Consider the following 14,013-nt stretch of genomic DNA (forward strand, 5'->3'; position numbering starts at 1 on the left):
ACTAGTGACACCTATAAGCATGTGTCATTGATCAGACTAGTGACACCTCGAGGCATGTGCTAGTGATACCTCCTGGCATCTGTCACTAATCAGACTAGTGACACCTCCAGGCATCTGTCCGCGATCAGACTAGTGAAACATCTAGACATTTTTCAGTTATCAGACTAATGACACTCCCAGGCATTTGTCAGTGATCAGATCAATGACACTTCCAGGCATTTGTTGGTGATCAGACTAATGACACCTTTAGGCATTTGTCAGTGATCAGACAAGTGACACCTCTAGGCATTTGTCTCCGATCAGACTAGTGGCACCTCTAGGCATGTGTCAGTGATTAGACTAGTGACACCTCCAGGTATTTATCAGCAATCAGACTAGTCATGCCTCCAGGGCTGTGTCAGTGATCAGACTAGGACATCTCCAGACATTTGACAATGATCAGACTAGTGACACCTCCAGGTATCTGTCAGTGATCAGACTAGTGACACCTCCAGGCATCTGTCAGCAATTAGACTAGTGACACCTCCAGGCATGTGCAAGTGATGAGACTAGTGACACCTCTAGGCATCTGTCCGGGATCAGACTAGTCACGCTTCCAGGCTTCTCTCAGCGATCAGATTATTAACACTTCCAGGCATCTGTCAGTGATCAGACTAGTGACATCCCTAGGCATCTCTCAGTGATCAAACTAGTGACACCTCCAGGCATCTCTCAGTGATCACACTAGTGACAGCTCCAGGCATCTGTCAGCGATCACACTAGTGACACCTCCAGGCATCTGTCAGCGATCACACTAGTGACACCGCCAGGCATCCATCAACGATCACACTAGTGACACCTCCTGGCATCCATCAGTGATTAGACTAGTGACACCTCCTGATATCTGTCAGCAATCAGACTAGTAACACCTCTAGGCATGTGTTATTGATGAGACTAATGACACCTCCAGACATTTGTTGGTGATCAGACTAGTGACACCTCCAGGCATCTGTCAGCGAGCAGACTAATGACACCTATAGGCATGTGTCAGTGATCAGACTAGTGACACCGCTAGGCATTTTTCAGTGACCAGACTAGTCACGCCTCCAGGCATCTGTCAGCGATCAGATTAGTAACACCTCCAGGCATTTGTCAGCGATCAGACTAGTGACAACACTAGGCATGTGCGAGTGATGACCCTAGTGATACCTCCAGGCATTCAACAGTGAGAAAAAATACCTCCAGGTATCTGTCAGCAATCTGACTAGTGACACCGCTAGGCATTTGTCAGCAATCAAACTAGTGACACCTTCAGTTATCTGTCAGTCATCAGACTAGTGACACCTCTAAGCATGTGTTATTGATAAGACTAGTGACACCTCGAGGCATCTGTCAGCGATCAGACTAGTGACACCTCTAGGCATGTGCTAGTGATACCTCCTGGCATCTGTCAGTGATCAGACTAGTGACACCTCCAGGCATCTGTCCACGATCAACTAATGAAACATCTAGACATTTTTCAGTTATCAGACTAATGACACTTCCAGGCATTTGTCAGTGATCAGATCAATGACACCTCCAGGCATTTATTGGTGATCAGACTAATGACACCTTTAGGCATTTGTCAACGATCAGACTAGTGACACCTCTAGGCATGTGTCAGTGATCAGACTAGTGACGTCTCCAGGCATTTGTCAATGATCAGAATAGTGACACCTCCAGACGTCTGTCAGCGATCAGACTAGTGACACCTCTATGCATTTGTCAGTGAACAGACTAGTGACATCTCAAGACATTTGACATTGATCAGACTAGTGACACTTCCAGGTATCTGTCAGCGATCAGACTAGTGACACCTCTAAGCATGTGCGAGTGATGAGACTAGTGATACCTCAAGGCATGCATCAGTGATTAGACTAGTGACACCTCCAGGCATCTGTCAGCGATCAGACTAGTGACACCTCCAGGCATCTGTCAGTGATCAGACTAGTGAAACCTCAAGGCATCTGTCAGCGATCAGACTACTGACACCTCAGGGCATTTGTTGATCATGCCAATGACACTTCCAGACATTTGTCAGTGATCAGACTAGAGACACCTGTAGGCATTTGTCATTGATCAGACTAATGGCACCATTAGGGGATGTGTCAGTAATCATAACCATGAAAAATAAAGTTATTTGTCAGCGATCAGACTAGTCACGCCTCCAGGCATTTATCAGCAATCAGACTAATGACACCTTTAGGCATCTGTCAGTGATCAGACTACTGTCACCTCTAGGTATGCGTCTGTCATCAGACTAGTGACACCTCTGGGTATTTGTCAGCGATCAGACTAGTCACACCTCCAGGGCTGAGTCAGTGATCAGACTAGTGACGCCTAAAGGCATTTGTCAGTGATCAGAATAGTGACACCTCCAGACATCTGACCGGGATCAGACTAGTGACACCTCTATGCATTTGTCAGTGAACAGACTAGTGACATCTCCAGACATTTGTCAGTGATCAGACTAGTGACACCTCCAGACATTTGTCAGTGATCAGACTAGTGACATTTCCAAACATTTGTCAGTGATCAGACTAGTGACACCTCCAGGCATCTGTCAGTGATCTGACTAGTGAAACCTCTAGACATCTGTCAGTGATCTGACTAGTGAAACCTCTAGACATCTGTCAGTCATAAGACTAGTGACACCTGTAGGCATTTGTGACTGAAGAGACTAATGACATCTCTAGGCATGTGTCAGTAATCATACTCGTGACAAATCCAGGCATTAGTCATCAATCAGACTAGTCATGTTTCCACGCATCTGTCAGCGATCAGACTAGTCATGCCTCCAGGCATGTGTCAGTGATCAGACTAGTGACGCCTCCAGGCATTTGTCAACAATCAGACTAATGACACTTTTAGGCATTTGTCAGCAATCAGACTACTGACACCTCTAGGCAAGTGTCATTCATCAGACTTATGACATTATCAGACATTTGTCAGACTAGTGACAACTCCAGGTATTTGTCAATGATCAGATTAGTGACACCTCCAGGCATCTGTCAGTGATCAGACTACTAACACCTCCGGGCATCTTTCAGGGATCAGACTAGTGACATCTCTAGGCATTTGTCAGTGATCAGACTAATAACACCTCTAGGCATTTGTCAGTGATCAGACTAGTGACACCTCCAGACATGTGTCAGCGATCAGACTAGTGACACCTCCAGGCATTTGTCATTGATCAGACTAGTCACACCTCCAGGCATGTGTCACTGATCAGACTAGTGATGCCACTAGGCATCTGTCTATGATCATACTAGTGATACCTGTAGGCATTTGTCAGTGATCAGACTAATGACACCTCCAGACATTTGATGATCAGACTAGTGACACCTCCAGGCATCTGTCAGCAAGCAGACTAATGACATCTCTAGACATGTGTCAGTGATCAGACTAGTAACACCTCCAGGCATCTTTCAGCGATCAGACTAATGACATCTCGAGGCATGTGTGAGTGATGACCCCAGTGATACCTCCAGGCATTTGTCAGTGATCAAACTAGTGACACCTCTAGGCATCTGTCAGCAATCAGACTAGTGACACCTCTAGGCACCTGTCAGAGATCAGACTAGTGACACCTCCAGGCATCTGTCAGTCAGACTAGTGACACCTCTAGGCATGTGTCATTGATCAGATTAATGACACCTAAAGGCATCTGTCAGCGAGCATACTAGTGATACCTCTAGGCATGTGCAAGGGATGAGACTAGTGATTCCTCCAGGCAATTGTTAGTGATCAGATGAGTGACACCTCCAGGCATGTGTCAGTGATCAGACTAATGACACCTCCAGGCATTTGTCAGTGATCAGACTACTGACACCTCCAGGCATCTGTCAGCGATCAGACTAGTGACACCTATAGGCATGTGTCCATGATCAGACTAGTGACACCTCCAGGTATCTGTCGGTGATCAGACTAGTGACACCTCCTGGCATTTGTCAGTGATCAGACTAGTCCCGCCTCCAGGCATCTGTCACCGATCAGACTAGTGACACCTACCCTGCTCCACTGCAGGTGTCAATGCTCAGAAGAGTGCTTCCTCTTCCTTACACTGAAGTGAGGAGACTTTTCTTGGTAAAGCCAGTTCCTCCAGATTGACAGATTGGAATTTTTTTTTTTTGTTTTTATCCTTTGTTGACCAAGTTAGGCCTACTAGTCTAGTGGCCTCTTTTCACAGAAGACTCAAGGTGGTATTTATAATACTGGGGGAAATTTGACCAGGGCATCAGAGAACTTGCTCTACTCATTTTGATAGGTGCCATGAAATCTTTTCCATTCACCTCAGCTACCAGAAACTCAGGCATATGGAGCCTCAGTTTAACATCTCATCCAAATAAGAGCACACTCAGGAGTTCAGCACCCCCCAATGTTGCACTGTAGTGTCGGCAATCCATCTACCTTGCATAGGAATAGAACCCAAAGTCTTCTGCAACAAATGCAAGTGGGCTACTTTTTGTGCCACTGACACTGTGGACTCCCTCAAACATAGTCTAAAGAGTCTACTGTTAGCTGTACTTTTGGGGAAGAATTAATGTCCGTCTTAATGACATCTTTTTTATTAAGTACAAAAAAGCAGTGATTCAAAATGTCCTGAAAGAATTTTGTCACCAACAGACCATCACAGTAAGATAGTTTATAGTCCCCTGAGGTATACACCTTCTTGCATTCTTCTAGTCTATTATGCATGGTTATACCTGAGAATCACACAATGGCATTTATGCTTTGTGCCACTAATTACTGGGATAACATCTGACTTCCCCAACATACACAATGCTTGATTTAAACAGATAATTTGAGAATGAATGAATGAATAAATGAATGGCCATTACACAGACAGTATGGAAAACCCCAAACAACTAAGCTGAGACCCCAGAAAAATTACAATACAACATAACCACTGAAGTACTATGATGTAACAATGAGCAACCACTAGTCAATATGATCAGCCAGAATAAAAGCTCTCACAGTAAGCTACGCTTCTCAACTCAACTGCATTAAGAAAAAAAGAATTGCACCTCATCAATGAAGCAGAGGGATAAAACCATGATTATAGCCAGGGTAACATGAGTTCAGTTAGTAGCTCAGGTGCTTGCTAGCAAAGGCAAGGGAGGTTGGGTGTACCTATCCTGGGGAGAGTGAGCATGCTGGGTGAATCTCTTGTGAGCTCTTTTGGAGGTCAGAGCTCAAGCGATAGCTAAACTGGACATGTGTGAGGGACAAGGTATGAATACATTTGGCCTGGGAAAGCATATCCCCAGGCCACTCATAGCCTGCCCAGCTTACAACATGTGACTTCATTGTACTAACGTTGGGAATACAATGAAGGTAAAAAAAACTTTTTGCACTATGACACTATCAATTCTGTGCCCCTTAATCTCTTCTCTAGCTATTTCCTAAACTTTACAGGCCCTCATTTCTCCCAGCAATGACAACATGGAGGACCTCCAGTCAATGAGCTTTAAGCCAGACAAGGAGAATACTAGGAACAGGGAAATGTTCAATCTAGTTGATCGTTAACATGTTTGAAGCAAAACAGAGGTGATAGCAAAATTCTATCAAAAGAATGGGATTATAAAATAAAGGACTATTTCCCAAAGGTCTGTATCCCCACTGTTCTCTTTGGAATGGTAAAGTAAAATGGATTAAAATCAGATTAATTTTAAATATTCTAATATAAGAATGCTTGTGGGAAGGACTGACTGCTTTCTTTTCTAGAAGTGGCTGTGACTGGTAAACAATACCCGTAGTAAGAACTACAGTGGCAGCCATCTACTGCCATCTTCCAGTCTAAGCCCATTATCAATGAAAAAGACTATACAGTTCTGCCAGAGGTTCACTGAATGTCACTGTCAGTCCTCTCAGCACCATGGGAGCCAAATCATTTATCATGTGCCTGAATTATGCAATATTCTTAGATTTTTTATATCCTGCTTAGCATGTATCCTTTCACCATTATTTCATTTTCCTGCCCTTCGTTTTATCCATTTTGCCAGCTAATTCTTGAGAAGTATAAGCAGTAAGAAGTTGGCAATTGATAAGAGAAGCTTCTGATTCTGTGCCAGAAGAGGCATGAGGATGGCCTAACTTATTCGGGCTGCTTTGTACGGGCTGTCTGGAAGAAGAGGGAGTTCCTCATGAAACAGGACAGCTGTGGCTGGCTAACTTTACTGAAGACCTCTGAGACTGAAAAATGCAAACAAAAAAATGGTAACCACTTGAAATTTTGGGACCCTCTAGGATGAGACAGAAAGTAATGCCCAAATTAACACACTCACCCACACACATAACCTCTAGAAACTTCCTAACATACCCCGTCCTAATAAACATCCATGATAATTGGGATTCAATTGGGTTGGATACATGGCTAGGCTTATAAAGGCCCTGATGGTCATTAGCCTAGTATATAACTATGAAGCTATGAACTCATAATATTTTCTTTAATTCTAGAAGCAAACAGCTGATGCCATGCCCAATAGCCTGACCAAGAAAGGCATATGATTCTCACAGTCCTATTTGATTATCCTTACCATCTTCTTCTTCAATCTCAAAGTCATAATTTTTGTTTGGCACCCTTTCAAAATGTCTTCTGTGAAAATATGTTCCTTCTTCTAATGCAGATGGTTCCTTTTTCCCTTTTCTCTTCAACATTTGAGGAGATAACACAGCATCTCCTACATTAGTTGATTCCCCTCCAGATTTCACTTGACGGTCATTCACCTACAGATAAAATAAATATTAAGCCATCAACAAGTAAATAAAAAGCTTATTAAAAGATGAATAAGTCCTGAAAAGTGTTTGTGTACAGACAGTGACATATTTGCTGTGTGCAATGCAATAGTGAGTTGTACTTTACAACTGCTGCACTTTATCCCAATTTTTTTGATAAACACATTTTTTACCAAAGATAAATAAAGGGTAAGACAGCCTGGAATTATTTGGTGGATGCATGTATACAAAGAAACTCAGAGAATATCTGTAAGGAGACAATTTAGGTTTTCCCCTTATTCAAAATATGTATTCAGTTACAGAAATACCCTGATGAATGTGCACTAATAATCATATGCAATAAGGCTGGGGAAGTATCAATGGTATCCATGGTAGAAATGGACCCTGAAACAAAGGTCAGAATGTCTCTTACCATGGAAGCAACAACATGCTTCCAAAACATTGCTACTATATTAGTATTCATATATTGTTTTTTTACTATATGGGATATCACATACACATGTTCCATCATATGATAAAATGGTGCTTCCTTCCACCCTTCATACAGCATGACTCATTTCTTCAATGCAACCAGAAACCTCTCGTGTAATGCACTTATAAGCAAGCTCAGGAGAAAGCAGTGACATTAAGTGCTTAACTTTAATAGCTCATCTTCAAGAAGCAGATTCCTACAGTGAATAACAGAACATCTGAGCTTTTCTCCAGCAGTATATATATCATCCTAGCATAAAGTATGTCTATACCAAGCCAATACTTAATTATATTATGACTTATCAAATTCAGGGAAATCAAAATGAGTTTTATTTTTTGATACTACATTTCTGAAACCCCAATTTTCATTTAACTGAACCTGTGTAAAAGATAATTATAAAAGTAAAGTAAATTATGGTTACAGACGTTTTGTTTTTTCTTGAAGCTGCTAAAGCTTCCCATCCCTAAGCTCTAGTTTTATTATTCTAGCGCTAAACCTCTCAATGACTTGGGCATAGGCAAGTACTAGACTAGCTGCTGTTGTGAACTATTTTAAGCTTAGACAATCCCCGGGATTCAATAAAGTCCATGTAGGCTCTGTATAGAGCTTACATGAAATGTATCCATGTTCACGGCCACAATTCTCCCTCAGCAGCACGCCATACATATTAATTTTGGTGCACACCTAAGGGAGGTCACATCAACACGGATATTGAATCCTTGTAAGACTAACAAGTACACCCACATACCTTTCAGCCCATTAACCTTGACCGAAAGGTCTACAAGACATTTTATTTCAGTAAATTGGATTTATCTTAATTTTTTTTTACTTTTATGCGCTTGTTTGCATGGTGTGGCATGTTATTTAGCTATGCTTAACTTTGTGCACCCATACATCAGACATCCGCTAGACATTGAAAAATAGAAACCGGATGCATTCAATTTAAATTTTTTTATTATTTTTATGTGCTTGTTTGTCTGATGCACAATATTATTTAGCTATGTGTAGCGCTACACAGCCATCCATCAGACATGTGCTAGACATCTAAATATAGAAACCAGATGCATTCAATTTAAATTTTATTTTTTATTTTTATGTGCTTGCTTGCATGATGCACCGCATTATTTGGCTATATGTAGCACTGCCTACTTATGCATTAGGTATATGCTAGACAGCTAAAAATAGAAACTGGATGCATTTAATTAGTGTAGTTCTGAGGTGCTTAGCAACACGCAAACCCAAGCAGCAATGCTGCACTATGCTAGCAAGCATTTTTGCAATACGTCTGAAGACATTATGAGTTCTCTTCACTATCCCAGTGGCTAGATAGTTTGAGTTATGACCTACCATGTAGTGGGTTCCGGGTCCAAGTCCTGGGCAGGAAGACATTTTACATATACTGTTGTCAAAATGTATCAGTTGACTGAAACATCTGTTGACTTTAAATTCAGTAATTGTTACATTTAGAAAAGGTGCATGATGCGAAGCATCGCTTAAACATGGTCAACGGTCTTTTTCCTTCTCATGCGTTGTAAGCTTTGCTTAAACATGAGTTGTACGAGTTTGCATTTGCTAAGTGACATGGCAAATTTTTCCAAGTTACAGAATGACATGTAATGGTGGGAATGCAGCCTATTTAAAGGGCAATAGGCATGAATTTTGCATTATTCCTTGACTGTGGGTATGGCTGCTGTCATGTGGGAAGGTATGCAGGACCCAGGGTTTTCATTGGACTCCTGGTAGAATGCTATGGACCCCGGCTGCTGCAGGGCAACTACCAGAGCTCAGATTGTAAGTCTGAGGCCTGGGATAATTTGGCCAGGGACCTGACTAGTGCAACTGGTATCTCCCACACTGGTGAGCAGTGTCATCAGCATTATGATGACCTGTATATCAAAGAAGCACAGGATGAGAACACCCCCACAAATATGCAAGTATGTTTTCTAATAATTTATAAATATACAAGCTGAATCTCTGTAAAACTGATATGCATAATTGTTTCCTTTTATTATTATAGCTGCAGAAGAGAGGGCTTTCAATGTCCAGTCCCATGCAAGGCATTTGGCCAGGATGAGTCAAGCACGTGGCATGTAAGAAAATCAATACAGTAATAACTTAATAATAAAATAAAGTAAATATAGATATTGCAGTTTTAACAGTCATTTATGAAATACCTTGGATATCACAGAGTTTTATTAATGTGTCAGTGCATATATGAACTGTTAAAACAAGTTAAAGCAAGTAAGCATGCAGTACTGTGTAGCATAGCTTCCAACTATTAGTTAACGTTGTGGTTTACCCAAATTAAGAGTCAATATTGTGTTTTGCTCATTTTGTCTCAAATATGCTGTAGACTGCACTCAGTTAATGAATTGGGTAAACATGTAAGTTAACAGAACTCCTATGCAGCTATCCATGTGTGTAAATGCAAGATTTGAAACAACATGAATCAATAAAGTGTAAAAGGAGATGGTGCTCTAATAATTTATTTTTTTCAAATAAAATGATCAATATTACTTTAATCACTGCATGTGAGTTCTAATCCCGCACCAGCCAACTGAAAAATTCTGCAGTATTCAATACTGTATTGGCATGTCATAAAGAAAACATAACCATGCTTGCATGTGAAGTGCACACACACAGAGCCTGTGCCATGACTGTCCAGGTGTCAAGTGTAATCAGTGTACATGGACATACCACTCAACTGTCACATTTTTTGCAGGATGTACTGAATATTGCCACATATGTCTGGTCCTCTGATTTGCAAATATATGACATCACTCGAAATGCAACTCAATGGCAAATCTGTTATCAGAACGCCTTGCTACTCTTGTATGAGCACACTATGTAAGAATGTTTCCTGTTGGTGTACCTTTGCACCACTATTATGTATGGCTTGGCCCATAATGTCCCATGTTAAGAAATTGAGAGGTATGTACGTGGAACATCATATATACAATATAAACAACACTGAATGATTGCTAGATGAATTATGATCTGTACTATTGTGTGTGTGTAAGGAACAAAGTAGTATTTCAAATAATAAATGGCATAGCAGTCAGTGGTCTCACAAGTGAAATCTATGTAGTTGTAGTCTGTTTCGTTATATTATCTGTGAAGTTACTAATGTTCTTTATTTTCTCTCACCCCACACCTCTTTTTTTATTTAATCAATATATTTATTATTATCATTTGATATTATCATATGATTTGTTATTACCTCTTATGTTGGCTTTATGTTCATAGGTTCATACTAGGCTATCTGCCCGAGGGCATTTACAAGCCTAGCCCATAGTTTTGTGGCTTACGCCACCCCTTTAGTATGGGGAACTATACCCATTATTTTGCTGTGCAAAAATAATATGTATAATTTAATACTGCTTTGCTGTTAAAAAACGTTCATTTACATTATTTATTGTTGTGTTTCTCATTATATTACTTTCAATTTGTTTCCATTACTCATTATTGTTTTCTCTCATGTAATTAATTACATTAGTTTGGGTTATGTTTATTTTTCATTTATGTTTATATTTCATTTAACACAGCACCACAGGGTAGGCCGGTTCCTGGTGATTTACATACCTTGGCTCCCCCGGCTGATGTACCAGAGCCTAGCACATCTGGGCCACAGCATGATGGCACCCCCTCTGCTGTCCCTGCAATACCTGCTCTATCAGGTAGTTCTGCCCCGCAGGCCGGGGGTGTGCCCCCCTTCTGGGAGTGGAAGTGGAGGGGATGCATTCGTCACCCAAGACCAACTGTCAGGCATGGTGCATAGGCTTGTGCGCCAAACTGTTGGTGCATGCCTACGACGGATGGAGAGCATGTTGTCCATCCTAGTGGGGCGGTCTGCCCACAGGCACTAGCATTGACCACTGCCTCCATAGGAGCAGTAAAGGTGCAGTGCTGACAATCCCATGGGTGAGGGCTTGAGACACACTTCTACCATCTACCATGCTTGATTGTCCATGGGATTGGGATCCCCAAACCCCTTCCCCAACCAAGGTGTTCACCCTCCTCTTGGTCCCACACCAACCCTGTCTGCTGTCTTGTCTGCCTGCAAATGCTTTCCCACCTTCCCAATGTACCTTCCTCACACATACCTATAACCCTTCCCCAACATTCCATTCTCTCCTTAAAAAAAGAAAAAAGGGCACCTGTCCCACCAAAAAATCATTCCATACATCTCCATTTCGCACACGTGCCCATGGGGCACACTTAATTTGGTCCAATTGGCTTGACAATGTACTGTTGTCATCATCCCTCCCTCTGGGGGTGACAGTCTAAACTCAGCTAAAAATCTTTTCAAGTACACAGTTCTTGCTGTTGAAGAAATGGATAGCTATGGTTCTTTCCTACACCCTTCCTGCACATACCTACATACTTTTCACTATGTTTTTCCTCTTGCTTGCACCCCATTTCACCCTGTACTATTTCTCCAATTTTTCTTTAAAGAATTTTTGCATGATGCTGCACTATGCACAGCATTGTCAAGTTATGCTAAATGGTGGTGTATATGAAAGCATAATAATCACATTCAAAAAGTACACCTGCACCCTATTTCAAACCCAGTACCATTTCACTTGAAGAGCAATGCATCAACCCACCAAGCCACACAGCCAGATAATTAGCACAGGTGTTTTAAGCAAAACATGGTAATTGTCATTTTCTCGTCATTAAGAGTGTTTATGTGATGCTAAGCATCACGCTGCATTGCACAAATCAGATAAAAGATTAATGTAAAAATAGGAGCTTAACTGGGACTCTGGTAGAGAAATACATCACTATAAAGCCATACACACAATAATAGATGTAAGTGTGGTATGTAACAGCAGGGAAGTGTCCAATTATATCTACAACATGCAAAAATAAAACTGCTATTAACAGTGAAGCTGTAGCTCAATCTGTTAACTGCTCTGTAAACATCAATTTTTGGTCCACATGGTCCTGGGTTCAAATACAGCTGTGTCTAGCATTTAAAATACATGTATGTGTACATCACCATTATACACTGTCAAATGTATGACTGTCTCATCACCTATTTATCCACCCAAAACAGTACAGGTGGAATGTCTGCTTCTAAATAATGGAAGTCAAAGGCCTACAGATATAATCACATTTTAACTTTTCCTATTACAACACTAGAAAGTGCAGAGAATGTCAGGTCATGTAATAGCATGAATGCCCAGAAAATGTTGATGTATGTAATCCAAATGTTACCCAGTAATATCAGACTACAGCCCACAATGGTTTGCTAATGATATTACAGATAACCACAGCTGCACAAGTAACATACATCTATGGAGGTCATGCCAGAAGCAAGGTTTGCCAGCACACGCATTCTAGATGACTACCACGACATAACAGATGACTTGGTAGCTGTCCATCTGGTTGTCATAATGATTAATGTACCCCCTACCTTGTTCTAGGACACACCAAGCATGTTGTCTTTTACTCTGTTAATGATACCTTTGGCTAACATACTTACCTTAAACACATACCTTAATTTCCAGTGGGATGGGTTCCCTCAATCAGGCTCTGGCTGTACACCAAGGCTGTCATAGGTCCCACAGTTACTCTTCAGTGTTGTTGTCCTGCACATTCTGCAGCCTGTCTGTCTGTGGCTATTACCTGGAGCAACAGCATCAGTTTAGCCTGTAGCACACATCTGTATGTAACAAGTAGCTACTACAAACATTCTCTCTGTGTTGTAGTATCTTTACCCAGTAATTTCCATCCCAACATATGAAAAAGGGGATGGAATCTACATTGAGGCCTTATATCTTGTTGAGCAGTTGCATGGGGTTGGCTGATTATACTGCAAATCATCTGTGTAGGCTGCATGTAGCATTTCTGAACCACAGATTGGTTAAGAGGCAATCACCTGCTAATGAGAACCATCTTAAAAAGGCAAACCTCTAGCGATGGGAATAATTGTGTATGAGAGTTAGTTTGTATGGTTAACTTGACACAATACATATATAGCAGTGTCTTTTAACAGAGGAGTATTGTACTCCATCAAGTATGTAACCATTTTGTTTCCAACATGAATATACTTAGGGGGAATGGGGATTACATCAGTAAGCCTTTCTTAGAACTGTACTGATGACATGGCATTGATTTCCAGCTGTGTTACACCTACAGAGGATGTAGACTACAGCAAGAGTATAATCCTGTGTGTTAACTAGGTACACAGATCTCCTAGATACTTCCTTTGATAGCAGCTGTAATAGTACCCTGCTATTTGGTAGGTACTGTTGCTTTTACATATTATACAACATAGTGACAACATAGTGACCCTAGAAAGTACCCTCCAATGGCTATCTACTACCCCCCCCCCAAGAAGCTATTATTCTAGGAGACTTCAATATCGATTGGAAAACCTGTTCATCAAACTTCCCCACCACCCACATTAACTTAAATGGCTTTTCCCAAATTATAACTTCCCCTACCAGAATCAATAAGCCCAACAAAAAAGAAAGCATCATAGATTAGATACTAATAAACAACAAATCCCAGTTATATAAATCAGGCACCCTACCAGAGGACATGAGTGACCATTTCCTAATGAATATAATCAGAAAAAGGAATGACATGCCTCAGCAAAATACCCTTAAAACCATTAGAAACACAAAAAACTTTAACCCCACTAATTTCCAGACTGAACTTAAGTCATGCAATTGGTCCAAACTAAAGTTACTTCCCCTAAACAAAGCAGTCTCACACTTCAATGTTACATTCCTAGCCATCTTAGACAGACATGCTCCCAAAAGAAATATCAGAAC

General features: G+C 41.1%; 1 protein-coding gene across 2 annotated transcripts in view; it reads right to left on the reverse strand.

Moving 5' to 3' along the window:
* Positions 1 to 14,013, reverse strand: part of DCDC2 (doublecortin domain containing 2) — a 1,207,165-nt gene that overhangs the window by 361,521 nt on the left and 831,631 nt on the right. For both annotated transcript variants that reach the window (XM_044065744.1, XM_044065743.1), the window contains exon 7: positions 6,558 to 6,747. In XM_044065744.1, the coding sequence (XP_043921679.1) occupies positions 6,558 to 6,747 (190 nt within the window). The remainder of the gene's footprint in view (positions 1 to 6,557; positions 6,748 to 14,013) is intronic.

Source organism: Protopterus annectens, chromosome 3.part0 (genome assembly GCF_019279795.1).
Source record: "Protopterus annectens isolate FY-2018-M chromosome 3.part0, PAN1.0, whole genome shotgun sequence".
Classification (NCBI taxonomy): domain Eukaryota; kingdom Metazoa; phylum Chordata; order Ceratodontiformes; family Protopteridae; genus Protopterus; species Protopterus annectens.